The sequence below is a fragment of the Myotis myotis genome, unplaced genomic scaffold (assembly GCF_014108235.1).
Source record: "Myotis myotis isolate mMyoMyo1 unplaced genomic scaffold, mMyoMyo1.p scaffold_m19_p_17, whole genome shotgun sequence".
NCBI lineage: Eukaryota > Metazoa > Chordata > Mammalia > Chiroptera > Vespertilionidae > Myotis > Myotis myotis.
The window spans coordinates 23,127,650-23,148,897 of NW_023416321.1; the positions used below are offsets into that span (position 1 = coordinate 23,127,650).

The 21,248-nt window shown below is 42.4% G+C and overlaps 2 protein-coding genes across 11 annotated transcripts in view; one reads left to right on the forward strand and one right to left on the reverse strand.

The window, feature by feature from the left end:
* Positions 1-14,169, reverse strand: part of ACACA (acetyl-CoA carboxylase alpha) — a 277,027-nt gene extending 262,858 nt beyond the window's left edge. For 2 of the 4 annotated variants that reach the window (XR_004972815.1, XM_036340343.1), the window contains exon 1: positions 13,632-14,169. Coding sequence is in view for 3 of the 4 variants with exons in the window: in XM_036340343.1 (XP_036196236.1) it covers positions 13,632-13,669 (38 nt within the window). In the remaining variant the exon portion in view is untranslated. The remainder of the gene's footprint in view (positions 1-13,631) is intronic. The other 2 variants (XM_036340342.1, XM_036340341.1) reach the window with 2 other exon arrangements.
* Positions 14,170-14,240: 71 nt separating this feature from the next.
* TADA2A (transcriptional adaptor 2A) overlaps positions 14,241-21,248 on the forward strand; it is a 47,288-nt gene continuing 40,280 nt past the window's right edge. For 4 of the 7 annotated variants that reach the window (XR_004972898.1, XR_004972899.1, XM_036340894.1 and 1 more), the window contains exons 1-3: positions 14,241-14,317; positions 16,838-16,963; positions 20,916-21,022. Coding sequence is in view for 4 of the 7 variants with exons in the window: in XM_036340894.1 (XP_036196787.1) it covers positions 16,939-16,963; positions 20,916-21,022 (132 nt within the window). In the remaining 3 variants the exon portion in view is untranslated. Of the gene's footprint in view, positions 14,398-15,665; positions 15,801-16,837; positions 16,964-20,915; positions 21,023-21,248 lie in introns of all 7 variants that reach the window. The other 3 variants (XM_036340895.1, XM_036340896.1, XM_036340899.1) reach the window with 3 other exon arrangements.

Here is a 21,248-nt window from a genome sequence, read left to right on the forward strand (position 1 = left end):
CTAGAGCACTTTTCCTATGTGTACGTCCAGAACTAGCCATTTTCCAAGGAAGACTTGCTATATGTACTTATGGCTAGGGGCTAGGAACCCTTCTCTTTTTTTTGTCCTGCACAGGTTGACAGTCTTATGGCTCCTCCTCCCCTCACACTCTGATCCTCCACACCTTCTCTCCCACTTTCAGAAAGGTTTTCATTTTAGAGTTCATACAATGGCCCCCATGTTGCCTTGAGTTGCCATTTATCTTTTTATATACTAGTATACTTCCTAGTTTGTATCCTTGGAGGTTGTAGTGTATTCTCTACATCTACATTTGTATACTTCTATATTACTCTGTAGCCAAAAAAGCACTATGTTCATAGTAGACATTCAGAAAATGTTGGTAACATCATACTACTAAATGGATAGCTGAGGATATCATATCTGATTTTCTAGGAGAAAATGAAGTAACTTTTATTTTACATCAAAGCTGCTAATGGTTAACCAGGCGGATGCAAATCAATGAAAGGCCATCCTGTAATTGTTGGTAACACTTGAATTCATCTCTCTAGACTTACATGCTTTTCTCTCTCAGATATTTTAAATGTTTTATTTTTAATTTTTAATCCTCACCTGAGGATATGTTTTATTGACTTTAGAGAGGAAGGGGGAGACAGAGAGACAGAGAGAGACACATCAATCAGTTGCCTCCTGCACGCACTGACTAGGGATCGAACTTGCAAACTATTGGTGTACGAAATGATGCTTCAGCCAACTGAACCACCCAGCTTGGGCTTCTCTCATATTTCCTTATCTCATCTTTCTCTTCTTGCTCTGTATTCTAACACCTTCCCTTTCCTTCTTTTTCTTTCCCTTATTCAGTGACCGGACTTGCCAGTCACCCAATACTAAAAATTTCCACTCCCAGAGAATTTAGATCCATGTCTATACTTAAGTTCCAGCCCCCAAAGCCTTTTTTTTCTACCTAACCCTGCTTCACCTGCTACAGTGTAACAACTAATGCACTTTGAGCTGTTATTTACCAACTTTCACCAAACTCTTGTGAATTTGCGCCACCCAGTGGCTGAAGTTGCCAACTTCATCCTCTGAAAAAAGCGGTGGGCAAAAATAACAAATGAGAAAGAAGTTATATGTGCCCTAAATGATGGCTATAAGTGCCCCAATTCACAACAGCCGAATTTTGTCCTATTTTAAGTTATTTTCTAAAACTTAAAATAGGATGGAGAAATATATGTTCAGAGGTATAAGTGTCATGGTCTCCCCAAAATAAGATGATATCCAGAAGACTCTTTTAGCATTTCTTCAGATCACTACTGCTCCCTACCGCTCCAAAAATGAATAAATAGTGCAGACTACAGGGTAAAGTCCTAATTGCCCTCTAGAAGAATCAAAAATTCAACAGAAGAGACACTGACTTTGAAGACATAAGCTATACAACACAATATCATATAGCAATTTAACTTATTTATTCTACAATAAATTTCCTTAGACATGTTTATGTCTAGGACATATGCCAAGGAGTAGAATTCATTGTTCAACTTTGCTAAATGCATATTGTTTTCCAATGCCCCAGCGGTAAACAGAGTCTCTATTATTTCACACCCTAACTTGGAAATCTCAGACTAAAATTTTTGCCAATCTTTTGGCTATAAAGTATGTAGTATATTGTTGTTGTTCTTATGTGCATTTTCATGCTTACTAGCAAAGTTGAGCATCTTTCCATATATTTATTTGCTTCAGATTTTCTCTTGCTTGCTTATAACCTCTCCCTTTTTTTCTACTGGGTGATTAGTTTTTTGTTTTTTTTTTTTAATTGAGCTGTACAGTCTTGTATTCGTGACTATACAGTAGGCCCTATGAATCTGTGGGTTCTACATCCACAGATTCAACCAACTGTGGATAGAAAATGTTGTGTTTTTTTTTTAATGTCACATTGTTGCTGACATGTATCACGTTGTTAGTTCTGTTTTGTGGGATTTTTAGACATACCTGTCAATAGCTTTTTAAATGCAGCCATAGAAGGCAATATGAAAATAGATTCTTGGAGGCAATGGGACTCGCAGAGCTTCAGAGCCTGACAGTTGCTTATTTATGGGTATATCTGCATATCAAGGAATATTACATTAGAAACACACTGTAGACTGCAACATGTTTCACAAAGGATTAGTATTCAGGAATATAGTAGTCTCCTTTATCCATGTAAGATGTGTTCCAAGACTCCTCAGTGGATGCCTGAAACCGAAGATAGTACCAAACCCTATATATACACTATGTTTTTTCCTATACATGCATACTTATGACAAACTTTAATTTATAGATTAGGTAAGTAAGAGATTAACAATAATAACTAGTAATAAAATAGAACAATTATAACAACACACTGTAATAAAAGTTATGTGAGCCCTAACCGGTTTGGCTCAGTGGACAGAGCGTCGACCTGCGGACTGAAGGGTCCCAGGTTCAATTCCAGGAGGGGGTGTGCAGGAGGCAGCTGATTGATGTTTCTCTCTCATCGATGTTTCTAACTATCCTCTCTGTAAAAAAATCAATAAAATATATTTTAAAAAAAAAGTTATCTGAATGTGATGTCTCTCTCCTCCCCACCCCAACCTGGGATAAACTGGGCAAATGGATGATTCATGTCCCAGGAGGGACAGAGGAAATGGGGCAAGCTTTCATTATGGCATGCAATTTAAAACATGAAGTGTTGGAGAAACCAAGATGGCGGCATAGGTAAACACCTGAAATTGCTGCCTCGCACAACCACTTCAAAAATACAACTAAAAGACAAAACGGACATCATCCAGAACCACAGGAAGGCTGGCTGAGTGGAAATTCTACAACTAGAAGGAAAGAGAAAAGCACACTGAGACTCAGGAGGTGCAGAAGTAAAGTGCAGAGGTACAGAGGCACACGTGGAAAGGGCTGGCAACTGAGGACACAGTTGTCTTTTTCAATCGGGAGGGAGACACAAGCTCCTGACTGCTCTTAACGCCAGTTCCGGGCAAGTCTCTGGGGACCCAGACTCATACGGGGAGAAACTGGACTGTCTGGCAGTGGGCGGAACTCGAGGGCGGCTTTCTCTTAGAGGTGCTTGCAGCGATTTCCGAGGGACACTGAGACCCGGGACATCTTAGGGTAGGACTGAGGATCAGCCATAGCTGTTTGCTCCGCCCTGTTGATTCCCTGAGACCCCGCCCCACCCAAGCTATGCACAGAGGCTTTTGCATATGAATGCCCTGGCCCTTTGCAATCTAAAATTACCTAACTGCAGCTGGGTCAGAGAGACCCAGAACATCCAAAAGAAGGCCCAAGGCCCCACAGCAGCTTGCATTGCTGCACAGCTGGGCCTCATCTGGGCACCTCCAAATTCCAAACAAAGAAGAGGAATCTGCAGATCTCTCCATAGCTCCTGCTGGGTAGCCTCAGGCAGAGGCTAAATTAGCACCTCCTTAGAGATCCAAGTGCCAGTGTACCCAGTGGTCAGAGTGGGATCATCCAGATTACAACTCCTAAGATCCATAAGGGACACACTCAGGGGGCAGACTCAGTGAGCACCAAAGCCCCACTGAAGCAAGTCTTGTCCCATAAGGGTGTCTCCAGCACAGAAGTTCTCCCACCATAGACACAGCTGACTCTCACAGACAATTGGCCTGGAGGTCAATTCCTCCTAGTGATACCAACTACAATCAAGGCTTAACTACAACAAGACTGTGCACACAGCCCACAAAGGGGTGCAGCAAGAGTGTCTACCTCAGGTAATTGGGGAGGCTGAGCCACTGGGCCCTATAGGACACCTAGCACACAAAGCCACCCTAACAACACAGGAAAGCAGCCAAAATGTGGAGACAAAGAAACAGGTCACAAATGACAGAAATGGAGGAAAGCAAACTACTGAATATAGAGTTCAAAACCACAGTTATAAGGTTTTTCAAGAATTTTCTAGAAACTGCCGATAAATTTAGTGAGACCCTTAATAAATCTAGTGAGACCCTCGAGGATATGAAAGAGGACCAACTAGAAATTACGCATACACTGACTGAAATAAAGAATATTATACAGAGATCCAACAGCAGACTAGAGGATCGCAAGAATCAAGTCAAAGATTTGAAATGCAAGGAAGCAAAAAACACCCAATGAGAAAAGCAAAAAAAAAAAAAGAATCAAAAAATATGAAGATAGTGTATGGAGCCTCTGGGACAACTTCAAGCGAATGGGACAACATCCGAATTATGGGGGTGCCAGAAGAAGAGAGTGAGAGCAAGATATTGAAAACCTATTTGAAGAAATAATGACAGAAAACTTCCCCTTCCTGGTGAAAGAAATAGACTTACAAGTCCAGGAAGCGCAGAGAACCCCAAACAAAAGGAATCCAAAGAGGACCACACCAAGACACATCATCATTAAAATGCCAAGAGCAGCCGAAACCGGTTTGGCTCAGCGGACAGAGCGTCGGCCTGCGGACTGAAAGGTCCCAGGTTCGATTCCGGTCAAGGGCATGTACCTTGGTTGCGGGCACATCCCCACTGGGGGATGTGCAGGAGGCAGCTGATCGATGTATCTCTCTCATCAATGTTTCTGACTCTCTATCCCTCTCCCTTCCTCTCTGTAAAAAATCAATAAAAAGTATATTTTAAAATGCCAAGAGCAAAAGACAAAGAGAGAATCTTAAAAGCAGCAAGAGAAAAACAGTTACCTACAAGGGAGTACCCATAAGATTGTCAGCTGCTTTCTCCACACAAACTATGCAGGCCAGAGGGAGTGGCAAGAAATATTCAAAGTGATGAATAGCAAGAACCTACAACCAAGATTATCCAGCAAAGCTATCATTCAGAATTGAAGGTCAGATAAAGAGCTTCGCAGACAAGAAGCAGCTAAAGGAGTTCATCACCACCAAACCAGTATTATATGAAATGCTGAAAGGTATTCTTTAAGAAGAGGAAGAAAGAAGAAAAAGATAAAGATAAAAATTATGAACAACAAGTACATATCTATCAACAAGTGAATCTAAAAATCAAGTGAATAAAAAATCTGATGAACAGAATAAACTGGTGAATATAATAGAATCAGGGGCATAGAAAGGGAGTGGACTGACAATTCTCGGGTGGAAAGGGGTGTGGGGCGTGCAGGAAGAGACAAAAATCGTACACCTATGGATGAGGACAGTGGGGGGGGGGGGTAAGGGCAGAGAGTGGGGTGGGAACCGGGTGAAGGAGAGCTATGGGGGGGGGGGGGGAGAGGAACAACTGTAATAATCTGAATAAAGATTTAATTAAAAAATAAAATAAAATGTGAACTGTTTATTTCTAGAATTTTCCATTAATACGTTCAGACCATGATTGATCACCAGTAACTGAAACCATGGAAAGCAAGACCACAGATAAGGAGGCACTAATGTAATATCTGTATTTCTCAGAAGCCATTTGATTTTCCTTAAAAAATGTTACATATCTCTGCTGGGATCCGTTACCTTCTAAGATTGTATAAAGTATGGTTAGAGGATGGGGGTAGAAGTTTGAATCTCTACTATTCTACCTGCTTTTACCCTCTATGGCAGTGATTCCCAAAGTGGGCGCTACTGCCCCCTGGTGGGCGCTGCAGCGATCCAGGGGGGCGGTGATGGCCACAGGTGCATTCGTTTTAACTTTTTTTGTATTACCTTTCTATTCTGAGTTCAATAAATAGTTTCATAATTTCAAACTTCAATGTTTCTAATTTACACCTTTCTTTACTATATTTTACGAAAAAGGTAGAAACATTAATACATACATCTTTCTGTTTAATTGTTATTAAAATTTTAAAAAAATTAATTTCCAGGGGGCGCTGAGTAATATTTTTTCTGGAAAGGGGGCAGTAGGCCAAATAAGTTTGGGAGCCACTGCTCTATGGCCATCAGTTTCTACATCAGCAAAATGGGAGTAACAATATTTTCCTTAAAAGGTTTTTAAGGTCTAAAATAAGAAAATATATTTTGTGTGCTTTGAGCAGTGAGTGGCTATTTTCAGTACCAAGTAGGGAGGAGAACCCTGCAGTGCCATTTTGAAGAGTGTGAACCCGGAGAAAGAATATCTGCCAACAAAAGCTCATTGTGATTAATTGGGCCCAAATTCATAACCAGAATTTAATAGCCACTGATTACAGAGGGCTCTCACACATACTACACGTCAGAGGAAAGCCATAGACTGAGCTGCCAAGCTTCCTGCACAGAGCTCCTGCCTTCACTTCATAAAGAAACTCCTGGTATTCTATTTGGACCAAGATCTTCCTGTCCAATTGGAGCTGCGCAGCCATATCCTCATTTGCATAAGTTACTAACCAAGCAGAGCAGCTCCACAACAACCAACCAGACTGTGTGAGCTGGCCAAACAGAACAGTGCAATTTGGAACAAAACTGTGTGACTTTGGAGTCCTCATTTGCATAGAAATGGACCAATCAGGGACACAGACAAGAACTTCTTTCTATATAAGCCAGCGTCCCCTGTTAGGATGGAGTGCATTTCCCACTGCATTTCCCCAGCTTGCACACTGTAAAGCTTGAACAGCAACATTAGAGCTATAACAGTTGGCAACACTAGACCTGTAATATAGGCTACTTTACTATTTCATTTGAGCAGCTTAGCTTGAGCTGCTTCACTTGAGCTGATTCTCTGGAAACCTTTCACTCAAAAGTTTCTCCCTTCACCACACCCCAGACTGGGGACTCCTGTTAGCACTGAATAGGTAGCAGTGAATTTTGCTTGACAATAGTTTATCTGTGTATGTGAATAAGTGATTAAATAGAAAAGGGTTTCAGAGAAGACTGTTGTCCTTGCCATGATTATAGATTCTAGAAAATTAATAAAGTGAGCAAACACCAAAAAATGTGTTTGGCTGTGTAAAAATAACCAATTACAGTAATTTATGTAAACAGCTTAGCATTTAAGGTCTAATTATCATGCAGCACAACAATTACACATATCATTAAATATGCATCAGATTAACCTTGTTAGTTTCGATTACAATAGTAAAGAACTTGCTCTGTACTGTGAGGAATAGTCTTATAGTTAATTGATCATAATATATGTCTGTTCACTATTTACATTAATTAAATGGGATGGAGCTCCTGAGTTTGTTCTGCATTCAAGGTAAGTCAGGATTAATTGTCCTTGATTACAACTATGCATTTGCTCTATGACTTGTGAGATAATGTACATTCTCATTACTTTTTTGTTTTGTTTTATTGATTTTTATTGATTTAAGAGAAGTCTGATGCACAAAATTCATGCAAGGGGCTCAGCCCAGCCGCCACTGCAGTGGCTGCCTTGGCCCCCACCGCCGCAGCTTCGCCCAGAAGGTTGTCTGGAAGGACATCTGGAAGGAGGTCTGGAGGGACATCCAGTCTAATTAGCATATTACTCTTTTATTATTATAGACAGACAGGAAGGGAGAGGGGACAAGAGAAACATCAATGTGAGAGTGTAACATCAACCGGCTGCCTCTGACACACCCCCAGCCCACAACCTGGGCATATGCCCCAACCAGGAATTGAACCAGCAACCCTTCAGTGCACAGGAAGGTGCCCAACCAAGGGAGCCATACTGGCAAGGGCTCACTCTAATAGTTTTGTAGTGAAAAAAGTATAAAGACACAGGGAGCAAAATAAATTCTGTTTAATTGCTTGGTGTTCTGTTCTGGATATGTTTATTGATTTCATAAAGGGAAAGGGAGAGAGAGAAAAAAATTAATGTGAGAGAGAAACATTTATGATGCCTCCTGTACATGCCCCAACTGGTGAACAAACCCACAACCCACAATCTAGAACTACACCTAAACAAGCCCCAGGGTTATTTCATGGAGCATTTATAGAATTAAAATTATCATTATAATTTATTTGTCTACCACCATGAATTAGGTACTATACATACATCATCATAAACTCTTATTAAGTATCCTATTTTTCATTTTATATATAAGAAAAGAGGCACAGATAATAACTTGCCTAAATTCTTTTTTTTTTTTAAATATATTTTATTGATTTTTTACAGAGAGGAAGGGAGAGGGAGAGGGATAGCGAGTTAGAAACGTCGATGAGAGAGAAACATCGATTCAGCTGCCTCTTGCACGCCCCCTACTGGGGATGTGCCCGCAACCCAGGTACATGCCCTTGACTGGAATTGAACCTAGGACTCTTGAGTCCGCAGGGCGACGCTCTATCCGCTGAGCCAAACCAGCTAGGACATTGCCTAAATTCTTAAAGGTAGTAAAAGCTGGTGACAGGATTCAAATTAAGGAAAGTCCATGCTTTTTAAATTATATCAAACTGTGTCAGGTTCCTTACAAATCATAATTCAAACATTAGGCACCTGCTGGTTGCAAAGAATATAAACTGCCTGTCATCGAATGATGCAAAATATTTTCGGAGCCTGTTTGGCAGTCAAAAGGTGGAGGCCCTGTATAGTAGGTTGAAAAGTATGTAGCTAGGCTGCCGAGTAGGCATTTTAAAGTTTTCTGATAAACAGAAGTCACGCAGCAACAATACATTCCTAGTTTTCCTAACTTTTTGGATCCTACCCAAAGCCTGATGAATCATGACACTGACATCCTGCACTTTTTGTAGATCAAAAGCAGTCAGTGAGATAGGAAGAGGCAGAAGAAATGGGGAAGCAAAGGTTTAGATTCATGAAAACTCTGTGTAATGGCCATAGCATTATGTAAATCTTGATTTCTAACTTCCATTTTAACTAGTCAGAGGAAGTTTATTAGTTACACTTGGACCGATCTGCTTTTTCTTTTCTAGCCCCAAAGAACCCAACCCAATCCCAAAGGGCTAAGGCTAGCCCCTAAGCAGTACCTATTCTTCCAGCAGGCCCAAGGAACCCAGCCTCAGTGTGTCAGGGCGATTCCCACAGGCACCTCTGGACAGCTATGATTTTAATTCTAGTTGTGCTACCTGGTAACATTGCCTGGTGTTCTGTTCTGGAAACCTACCTATTTCTAGTTGACAATTGCTGATTTAAATAATGACAAAATTCTAATGCTGAGCACAGGCCAATCTAACCTACAACAACTTTTTTTTTTTTTTTTTTAATCTTCACTGGAGGATATGTTTACCGTGTAAGTGATTTTACCTCTTTGAGACTCATTTTTCCTTATTTGTAAAGTAGGTTGCAGCAGGGCTCTTATGCAGAACAAATTTTCTCCCTCTTGTTCACCTTTGAGATCTTTAGGACCGTCCTACTTATGCAGAAGCATCCCCAGACAGGTCTCACTGTGTAGAGAAATGGCTATAGGCAAACCTTACATTTCTTCTTTTTAAAAAAAAAAAAAAAATTATTTATTTTTTTACATAGAGGAAGGGAGAGGAATAGAGAGTTAGAAACATCGATGAGAGAGAAACATCAATCAGCTGCCTCCTGCCCATCCCCGAACTGGGGATGTGCCCGCAGCCAAGGTACATGCCCTTGACCGGAATTGAACCTGGGACCCTTCAGTCTGCTGGCCGACGCTCTATCCACTGAGCCAAACCCGTGAGGGCGAACCTTACATTTCTTTAGGTATTTTAACAGAGGTGCCTCAACCCTTCCTCTGTAGACTGGTCATAGTTTGGGTGGATCAAATTAAATAAGCACTCTAGGAATCTCCTGGAAAGAAAAGGATTCTCTAATTCCTTTGACTAGGGTGGCCACAAAGAGACAGAGAGAGAGAGGCACAGAGTGATGGGGGAGGCGAGCAGGAGGGAGGATGGCAATGCTCCCGAAGAAGAGACAGCAGCAGAGGCTAAGGAGGAACCAATCCTGAACTAGGCCTTGAGAACTTACATCCTTGAGGCTCAGGCCTTTTGTGGGGTGAAGCCCTCTCTACTGAGAGCATCACAGAAAGACTCCATGACTTGAAGAGCCTTTGTAATTGGCAAAGGGCTGGGCCCAGGACTGGAATCTCTGGTTAATTTACATGGGCTGGGTATATTTCAGAGTTTAAAGGGAAGGAAGTTGAAACCTAGAAGGCATAGCTAGACTTTTAGACTTCCTGTTTTTATCTATTTGTACTCTAAACTATAAAGAGCCACCTCAGCTCTAGCAGGTGTTCTCAGTGGTTAGAGCATCAGCTTGTGCACCAAAGGGTGGAGGGGTTGACTCCTGATCAAGGGCACCCTGATCGGGATGCGTGTGGGAGACAAATGATGGATGTGTCTCTCTCTCTCTCACCCCTCCTCCCTTCCACTCCCTCTAAGAGGATTAGACAGGATTAGCAACAACAACAAATAAAACACAAAAAGCCACCTCAGTTTATAGGAAGAACATTAGATGAAATAAAGTTTATAAAGTTCTTTCAGCACTCTGGTCATAGTAAGTATTAAAAATGGTAGAGAATCATTTCCATAGGGAGGGAGGGAAGCTCAGACACTACACTTTTGGTTCCAATCACTGAAGCTTAGTAGTTGAAGAGCTGTTGGGATATTCTGGACTTAGTCAATGGCAGTCACATCACAGAGCCTGACAGTATGATACAATGTTCCTTGTTGGGTTTCAAAGTCAATTTCTTAAATTAGTTATGAGTAAAAGGGCTTGGAGAATGTGCTAAGTCCTGAAGCTCAGTTTTCCAAAATATTAGCCCAACATGGACTAATCTTGGATATTATTAAATTTCAACTTAAAAAGTATAAAAGGTGTTTTTTCAGGTTCCTTTATACATGTTTAGTGAGGGGAGCAAGACAGTTATCTCTGCTATGACAGGTTAAATACAAGCTGCCCTGGAAGCATGTAAAGGGTCCACTTAACTCAGACTTGGGGCCAGGAGAGGTGTTCCCGAGGAAGTGATGTTTCAGTTGAAGTGGAGGTACCTTGCTAAAGGAAGCTTGGAAGGAACAGAGTGCATAAGAAAAGCTGAGATGCTTCCGTCTGGCTGGAGAATGAAATGTGAGATGGGGCAGTGATGTCAGAAATAGGAAGACACTACGCCCTGAAGGGCCTTCTACAAAGAGTGACCATATAATTTACTAGAGGCCCAGTGCACGAGATTTGTGCATGGAGGCATGGAGGGGCGGGGTGGGGGGCAGGGGGTCCCTCAGCCCGGCCTGTGCCCTCTCGCAGTCTGGGAGCCCTCGGGGGATGTCCCTCCACCTCCGCTGAGCTCACCAGTCTGGAGACAGCTCTGGCTGAGCAGTGCTCCCCTTGTGGGAGCGCACTGACCACCAGGGGACAGCTCCTGCATTGAGTGTCTGCCCCCTGGTGGTCAGTGCACATCATAGCGATCGGTTGTTCCGCCGTTCAGTTGATTTGCATGTTACCCTTTTATTATATAGGATTGTACAGACTGAGACACTTCTGAGAGTGAAATGAGACAATATTATTAATTATATGGGGACAATAGCAGGAGTAAACCAGGACTGTCCTGAGCAAATCGGACCTTATGGTCACCCTACTCGTAAGCCACGTTCAGGTGCTTGAACCTCCAGTGAAAGCAAAGATTGGATATCTTCTCTGTTTACCTTATACATTTTGCCTGAGTGACTTCATCCATACCTTTGCCTTTACTTGCTCATTTCACAAATATTCATCCAGGATGCACTTCTGGGCACTGAGGTCACAAAGAAGAAAAGACACAGTGTCTGTCCTCAAGCTCTGTCTAAAGAAGACACATATTCCAAGAAACAATTCTCATACAATTATACAATTTTAGTCCTGGCCTCTCCTCTGAGCTAGCCTTCTCACTGTGCATTTCCATTTCTCCATATCTTTCTTAAGCACAATGTCTAAACGGGGGCTTAGAATTCTGATGAGGGCCTAACATCAATTGAAGAGGAAGAGTAATTTTCAGGTGTTGAAATGCAATGTTTCTAATGAATAGATCCCAGTATTATGTGGGACTGTTTTTCCACAACTGTACATTAATAATTCAGATTCAGATTGTTGACAACCATGACATCCAGATCTGGACATATGCCCTCGCCAGGCAGTTTAGGTGAAAAAGACATGAAGGTAAGTCCTAAGTGTTTGACCCTATCTCCTCTTTGTGGAGAATGTGAGAGTGGTTGCAAAGGTGTACGTGAAACACCAATGTAATAATAAACTATCTGTTGAACAATTGCTGTGTAAAAAGGGCAATTCCTGCTTTAAAGGGCAATTTTAATGTTTCCATACAGCTTCCAGAGTAATCCTTTTAAAGCAAATCTGATTATTCCTTGGCTCTCAACCCTACCACTGTATTCTGTCATGTCCCAATAAAATCCAAGTCCAACCAAATCCAAAGTCAGATGATACATGATCGGGCTTCTGCCTGTTTCACACCTTATTTCTCTAATTTGGTGTGCTCCAGCCATATGGTCTCCTTGCTTCTTCTCCAACATGCCAACCAAGCCCCTATCTTAGGACCACTGCCAATGGCCATTTCTCTTCCCCTAGAAAAGATTCCCTCTAGAAATCCACATAGCTGCCTCCTTCATTTAGTGATTAGATTTCTACCTATGTGCTCTTCCCTTAGGAGGTCTTCTTTGTCTATCCTATCTAAAAGAGCATTCCCCATATCCTTCCTAGCCCTTTATCCTGATTTCCCCCCCATAAAACTTGACACATCACTGGGCATTATCTTTATTTAGCAATATATTTTGTTACTAGAAGCCCAGTGCACGAATTCGTGCACCAGTGGGGTCCCTCAGCCTGGCCTGTGGGACTGGGCCAAAACCAGCTCTCCGACATCGCCCAAGGGGTCCTAGATTGTGAGAGGGCACAGGCCAGACTGAGGGACCCCACCAGTACACGATCAGGCTGGGGAGGAAAGTGGGAAGTTGGCCAGCTGGGGAGGGATCGCGGGAGGGCTCCAGGCTCCCTCAGTCCTGATCAGCCAGACCCCAGCAGCAAACTAACCTATTGGTTGGAGCATCTGACCCCTGGTGGTCAGTGCACCGTCATAGCATGTGGTTGAGCAGCCTTAGCATATTATTAGCATATTACGCTTTGATTGGTTGAATGCCTGACCAGACACCTAGCATATTAGGCTTTTATTATATCGGATTGCTTATTGTCATCCTCCCCCACTATTATAAGAGGCAGACTTTATTTTGTTCACTGCTGAATTCCTAGCACCCAGAACAATGCTCATTAAATATTTGTTGAGTGAATAAATAGGTTTTCAGGATACAACAAATGTAAAACGACTCTATATTTATTGATGCACAGGAAAATGTCTGCAAAGAATATAGCAAAATGTTAACTAACAGTCAAGAGCTGCTTTTCACATTCTTTTTGCTCATATGAATCTCCTGATTTTTTTTTTTTAACAATGAACTTGTCTCTTAAATATTAAAAAATGAATAAAAAAGCCTCATAGGACGTGTAAATGAATTCTAAAAGAGGTTAGGCAAATTTACGAAAGACAAACTTCTAAACAGATGTACCAGCCTAATGGTTAAGACAGACCACAGTTTGAATCTCCTCGGTCAACACTTTGTAGCAGTGTGATCCCAAGTTATTTATAAACCAGAGTCTAAATGTCTTCACCTGGAAAATGGGGATAATAATAGAGCCTCCCTCACAACGTCGTTTTGGAAGATTAAATGAGACCATGCATGTAACCGCTGTCCAATGCCTGGCATGCAATACATACTCGACATAGGGTAGCTATGATAAGAATTAGCAGTAACAAGAGTTAGGACATACCTAGCCCTCAAGATTGACATCAGAGCGGACCACCACATCCTCTCATCACTGCGCCTCAATCGGGGCCTCTGAAGCCCCAAGACGGGCTGGTTCTCTCCAGAGGAGATAACGTCGGCCGTCCAGAAGCATCGGAATAAACGTACCCCGCACACCCTTAAACCATTCAGTCTGGAAAATCCATGAGCAGCTCTCCAGCACCCGGATTCCAGAGGCGGCCACCGAGTCCCTTAGCCTCACTTTCCTTCGCTGCTGCAACAGGGTGTGAGAATGTTAAAAAACACAAAAGCGGGGCAGGACCGGCCCGCCCCGCCGCACGGGGGGCGCTCCGGAGGGGCTCACTCGTCACTCGGCCCCGGCGAGCCTCTGCTGACCCGCAACGCACCTCCCGGGAAAAGTGACTGCCGGTCGGACTCAAGGTCAGACCAGCGGCTCCCGCGCGTCCTCCCAGGACTCGGCCAGAGAGAGGGCAGCAGCGGGCTCGCGGGGAGGCCCGGGCGCCGGCCCGGACGGTGGCAAAAGCGCGCAGTACGCGAAGGCCCCGGAGGGAAAGGGGCGGAGCCGGCGGGCGCGCGGCGGCGCGAGGGGGAGGGGCGAGCTCGCGCTTGCGCCGCTCGGGAGCGAGCGCGCAGCCCAGGGCGCGCACGTGGCTGGCTGCTCCTTGGCGTGGAGCAGGGGGACTCGGCGAGGTGAGGCACGCGGCGCTGCGGGACGGCGGCGGCGGGCTCGAGCCCCTCTAGCGGGACGTGAAGGAGGGGAGGACCGCGAGGTGCGGTGGGGGGTCGGGGTCGGGGTGCGGGCCCCGGAGACCGGGAAGACGCGGCACGGGGGCGGGCGGGAGGCGTCCGGCCACGTCGCGCTGTCGGGGAGGGGGGGGGCGTGACCCATCAGGCCCCGCCCCTGGGTCAGGCCCCGCCCCGCCCCTCGGCGAGCCTGGCGTGTCCTGCGCGCCGGGCGGCTGCGCGGCGTCTCCGACTCTGCATTCCCGTCTCTGCAGCGCAGCGCGCAACCCGGCTCAGGACCGCCTGTGTGGGTCACGCCCCTACGCACGTTTCCCAGTGGGTTTTCACGTAGGCCTTCCACAGACAGTAGGCACTTGGGCTTCCTTGTGCGGCTTAGGCTGACCGAGGCGCCGGGAAATGACTTGCCCGCGGTCCTACGGCTCATCAGGAACTGAGGGAGGATTTGACCCTTGTCTGCAAAACCGCACAGCCCGCACCTGGCCTCTGCACCGCGCTGAGTGCTGCTGTTCGCGTGCCTCCCGTCCTCCCCGTGACGTGTTTGAATTTGGCAGGTGGATTTGGAGGCAGCACGTACACCCTTTCATGGGTGTTAGTGTCAGAACTGTCTCTGAGAAGAAGAAAGAAGATTCTGCTCATTGAAATAGTGCTGCTTATGACGTCGAGTGTTTATACATCCTTAACGTGACCGTCTCCCTTAGCCTCTGGAAATGGCGCCGCTGTTGTCTGCCTGAAAGACATTGCAATACAAATAGCAACCTTTCAGGGCTTCCTTTCCTTTGAAACAGCATCGAGCCTCAGAGGGCTCAAAGAAATAACCCACGGACAGTGGTACCACAACACCTGGCAGATGAGAAGAGTTCAGTACATGTTGGCCATGATTGTATGGCCACGTGCGTAATACCCCTTGCTAAATCCATTTTTCTTCAAAGACTAACTTTTTTCCGGAGACTAAAGCAGAGGGAGAATTAGTCCACCCTGGCCCACCCCCCAAAAAAGACATTGACTAGTATTTGTCTATTACATTTGTGTTTACTGAGTTCTTTCCGTGTGCTTGGTACTTTTAAAGCACACCAATTTGTATTGGGTGTAGTCCCTGCTTTTATTTTGTCTAAAAATTGGGGGAAATATGCATGCAGAAATAATCCTCACAAATTAGAATGTGAAAAACGCCAGAAAAGAGGTAAAAGCTAGGAGAGTATAGAAGGTGGGATGTGGGTTTTTGTTTTGTGTTTTGTGTTTTGTTGCTTTTACTCCACAGTGACTTTTTAAAAAAATATTATTTTACTGATTTTAGAGAGAAACTTTGATGAGTGAGATGAGCAAGAAACGTCATTAGGCTGCCTCCTGCACCCCCAATTCTGGGGATGGAGCCTGAAACCTGGGCATGTGCCCTGACTGGGAATCGAACTGATGACCTCTTCGTGCATGGGTCAGTGCTCAACCAGTGAGCTACACTGTCCGAGCTATGTTTTTGCTTTAGTGTGAAATATGATTTCATTTCTGCCTTTAGGAAGAAACTGTGTACATTGGACATACCTATTGAATATTTATTCAAAGAGTAAATTACTGAACAAATGTATGTTCTAATAGATAGGATTCCTTGGTTTCTAGCAACAGAATTCATTCAAATTAAAGTATTGGAAAGATAGAGAAATAAAAAAAACACACAAAAAAAACCTATGCCCTAACCGGTTTGGCTCAGTGGATAGAGTGTCGGCCTGCGGACTCACGGGTCCCAGGTTCCATTCCAGTCAAGGGAGTTGTGGGCACATACCCAATGGGGTGTGTGCAGGAGGCAGCTGATTGATGTTTCTCTCTCATTGGTGTTTCCAACTCTCTATTCCTCTCCCTTCCTCTCTGTAAAATATCAACAATATATATTAAAAAAATAAATAAGAAAAAAACACGAAACTAAAATAGTTGGGCCACCTTTGGAGATGGGGATCTCAACAGTCAGAGCTCATGGACCAAATATTTGATTAATGAATGTTTGAGCTCCAACTGCCTTCTGTCCTTGTATGTCTTAGATTCAGATTTTTCTAAGACGAGATCTGGTTGCTTTAGCTATTGTGAGGGTAGAGAATGACGTATTTCAATTGGCAACCCCACTGAACCATATGAAATGTCTGAGAGTCAGTTTCCCAAAGGAAGGGGCTAAGGAGAGGAGAAAACCAGTAGTTGTCTATTAGAACTATGTAGCTTTTGTAGAGGACTTACTATGGGCTGGGCTCCATGGTACAAAATTTACATGAATTTTGATAGTTAATCCTTACAACACCTGTAGGAGCTAGAAACTATTATAATCATACCCATTTTATTGGAGGGGAAACAGGATTATAGAGATAAAATATTTGCTTAATGTTACAGAACTCGGATGTAGTAGAGTTGAGTACATTGCATTATTTTGTCTTTATCTTGTCCCTTTGAATTATTTCCTGATCCATGTGCAACTTTGTTTGTTCATAGGGGGTCATCAAGCTTTGGTGTGTGTTGGCCAGTTCCGAAATCTCCTTTGAAGGGGCACTGCATTGAGAAAGATCAAAGCAGCAGTCTTTGCCAATTAAGGAATGGACCGTTTGGGTTCCTTTAGCAGTAAGTACTGTATGAACAAGTCTCAGGTGAATATTAATAGCAAACTGAAGTAGAAGTTGATCAAAGAGGAAAAATAAGCACTTTGAAGTTAAACAAAGCCCCTGTGAATCTGAACCTAAAGGAATAAGAGTATCCACTCAAAGTAAAATCAATTAATATTTATTGATTGCCCACTGAACATAATGACACAAACATATCACCCTAGATCTTATAAGAAAACTAAGATCAAATGGACCAAACATAGTATGATTAACCTGCAGATGGATTTATTTTATTTTACTTACTTTATTTTATTTTATCTTTGTTATTTTTTTATTTTTATTTTTTACTGGTTTCAGAGAGGAAGGAAGTGGGAGAGAGAGATAGAGACATCAATGATGAAAGAGAATCATTGATTGGCTGCTTCCTGCATGCCCCCTACTGGGGACCGAACTTACAATCTGAGCATGTGCCCTGACCAGGAATCCAACCATGATCTCATGGTTCATAGGTTGATGTTCAACCGCTGAGCCACCGACTGGTCTAGATGGATTTCTTTAAAAAGCAGATGGATTCCCAATAACACATTTGTGATGCCTTGATAAGAAATAATGTTTGGTAGAAAAAAGGAAATACCCTTCTCCCTGCAGCCTGGCATGTGCCCTTGACTGGGACTTTTCAGTGCATGGGACAGTGCCCAACCAACAGAGCCACACTGGCCAGGGCCCTTCTCAATTTTTAAAAGTTCTTTGTAATATTAGGGATTTTAGCCTTTTTTAAAAAAAATATATTTTATTGATTTTTTTTTTAACAGAAAGGGAGAGGGATAGAGAGTTAGAAACATCAATGAGAGAGAAACGTCGATCAGCTGCCTCCTACACACCCCCTACTGGGAATGTCCCCACAACCAAGGTACATGCCCTTGACCGGAATCGACCCTGGGACCCTTGAGTCCGTAGGCTGACGCTCTATCCACTGAGCCAGACCGGTTAGGGCGATTTTAGCCTTTTTGATATGTTTGCAGATACTTTCAATTTATTAGCTTTTTTACTTTGCTTCTGGTGTTTTTTGCCAAGAAAGAGTTTTTTGTTTGTTGGCTTTGTTTATGCACTCAAATTTATTAACCTTTTACTCTCTTGGATTTTCAATGATGATAAAAAAAAGCCTTTCTCTATTCCTCAGTTATAGAAAAGTTTTCTATTCCTAGTTTATAAAAAAAATGTACCTTTGTGAAGGACACTTTGACTATATATATCAAAAATGCTCTGTATACCAGTTTTAATTCTAGGAAAATACATATCCTAAGGAACAAAATGTGAAAAGTTATATATACAAGAACATTAATCTCAGCATTCTTTATAATAGTAAAAAGTTAGAAACGATTATTATAAATGTCCACTAATAGGGAACTGTGTAAATTAGTTGTTCTCAACCTTATGAGACCCAGTGATATTTTTTAAATAACATTTTTAAAACCCCTTTTACTATTTGGAAATTAAATACATAGATAACATATCCACAACCATGATACCAAAGAAATAAAAACAATAATGCCCTACCTGCAACACAAAGGCTAAATAAAAGAGAAGTAATTAATAATGAAATAATGGAACTATATATAATAAAATAATATGCGTTGCAATATGTTTAGACATGATTACAATAGAAGACAAAATGACTTAAGGACTCAGATGCTTGCACGCATATATTGAATCACGGCATCTTACAACTACACATGCAAATGAATGATTCATGTGTGATGTGTTGGTGACTCAAATACCACAAGCTTGAGTAACTCTTGGTAAAGTTCTGAACAAAACAAGATAAAATCTCTGGAGGTACATGCAATTGCTTTTCTGGAAAATTCCATATATAGTAAAACTCAAAAACATTTTGTCTTATGTAATATGGAACTAGGTTCTTGGTCTAGTAATTTTGAATAGGTTTTTTTTTTATCTACTTGAATATCTGGTGGAACATTTGAAAGTTGTGCAGATACAGGCCAATTCTTTGTTGTGGAGGAATGTCTTAGGCATCTCTGGTCCCTGCCAGCTAAGTGCCAGTAGTGTTCCCTAGTCCTTGTGACAACAAAAAAGCATCTCAGATTTCCAAAATGCTTTCCTAGAGAGTAGTTGAAAACCATTAGGTTAGATAATTGATATGATGGAGCATTATTCATCCATTAAAAAGAATGAGGAAGCCCTGGCCAGTGTTGGATGAACATCATCCCATGCCCCAAGAGGTCAGTGGTTCAATTTCTGGTCAGGGCACATGCCTGGGTTTTGGGCTCAGTCTCCAGTAGGTGGTGTACAGGAGGCAGCCGATTGATATTTCTCTCCTCCTTTTCTCTTTTTCTCAAATCAATAAAAACATTTAAAAAATAATAATGAGGAAGATCTATGTGTATGGTCATGAAAAATTTTGACAATATGTTGTCAAGTGAAAAAAAAAAAACAGGCTACAAAACATCATGAATAGTATCCCGCTTTTGTTAAAATAAATACACAGAAGAAATGTTTGAAATCAAAATGTTAATAGAGAATGCTATACTTTTATTGTCTAAAACTTTTTAAACTATATATAGGATAGTTTTTACAAAATAATTACTTCTTGACATAAGGGTTTTTTGTTTTGTTTTTGTTTTTAATTTATTTTATTGATTTTTTTACAGAGAGGAAGGGAGAGGGATAGAGAGTTAGGAACATTGATGAGCCAGAACCGGTTTGGCTCAGTGGATTGAGCGTTGGCCTGCGGACTCAAGGGTCCCAGGTTTGATTCGGTCAAGGGCATGTACCTTGGTTGCAGGCACATCCCCAGTGGGGGGCGTGCAGGAGGCAGCTGATCGATGTTTCTCTCTCATTGATGTTTCTGGCACTCTGTCCCTCTCCCTTCCTCTCTGTGAAAAATCAATAAAATATATTTAAAAAAAAAAAAGAAACATCTATCAACAAGTGAATCTAAGAATCAAGTGAACAAATAATCTGGTGATCATAATAGAATCAGGGACATAGAAAGGGAATGGACTGACTATTCTTGGGGGGGAAAGGGGTGTGGGAGATGCGGGAAGAGACTGGACAAAAATCGTGCACCTATGGATGAGGACAGTGGGTGGGGAGTGAGGGTGGAGGGTGGGGGCGGGAACTGGGAGGAGGGGAGTTATGGGGGGGGGGGAGAGAGGAACAAATGTAATAATCTGAACAATAAAGATTTAATTAAAAAAACAAAAAAACAAAACAAAATGGGAACAAATACAATATTTGTATTTGCATGTGGCCCGCGGGCCGTAGTTTGAGAACCCCTGGTTTAGGGCACCTGGGGATGCATATCTGCATTTTTATAACTGAGAGTTTGGTTTGTACTCTTTACCTTGATATTTCAGAGACATTGGAACTGGTGAAGGTCTGCTATGTTCTCTGCATACTATGGGAGAAAAGGAGGGAGCTTTTCTGGATTTAAATCTGAAATATAAAGTACTATATATATCCCAAGACATATTTAAAGGAGTTTTTCCCCCAACTTTTTATTCTGAAAGATTTCACACTTACAGAAAAGTTGAAAAAATAGTACTGTGATTACTTGTTGCCCACTACCGAGATTCAGCAATCAACAACATTTTGTCATATTTGCTTTATCTGTAAATAATATGTGTGTTGTGGAGATATGAGACATTTTTCCCCTGAAAAAAATGTTATGGGTATTATGAAACTTCCAGTTAAAACCTGTGTTTGTAAACTTCTTTGTAGGGGCCATATCTACTTAGATGCTGTTTAAAGTAGTAGGTACTCTGTAGGGAGGGACAAAGCTACCTTGAAATAAAAAGGAAGATATTTTTGTTTTTTCTTATTTGGAATGAGCTCTTCTTGTCTCCATGAACTTTCACTACCAGTATAGTCATTTGCAGATTTTCACCCTCTTGGCTCTTAAGATAATCAGAAGGTGTTTTGAAGCTAGTATATTTTTCTTTTTGTTCTAGGTGATCCCTCTGATAAGCCACCTTGCCGAGGCTGCTCCTCCTACCTCATGGAGCCTTATATCAAGTGTGCAGAATGTGGGCCACCTCCTTTTTTCCTCTGCTTACAGGTATCTCATTAAGGAGAGACCTGCCTCTCCTAGGTTCTTTTATGGATGTAATAAATTCAGAGATGACTATCGATTACTCAGAAGGCCCATATCTTATTAAATCTGTTCCAGTCAATCTTCCAGTATACATTTTACTAGTGAAAAGTTGGGGAACAGAGCAGATGGATGAGATAGACTGTTGAATACAGACATATCTCAGAGCTATTGCAGGTTTGGTTCTAGACCC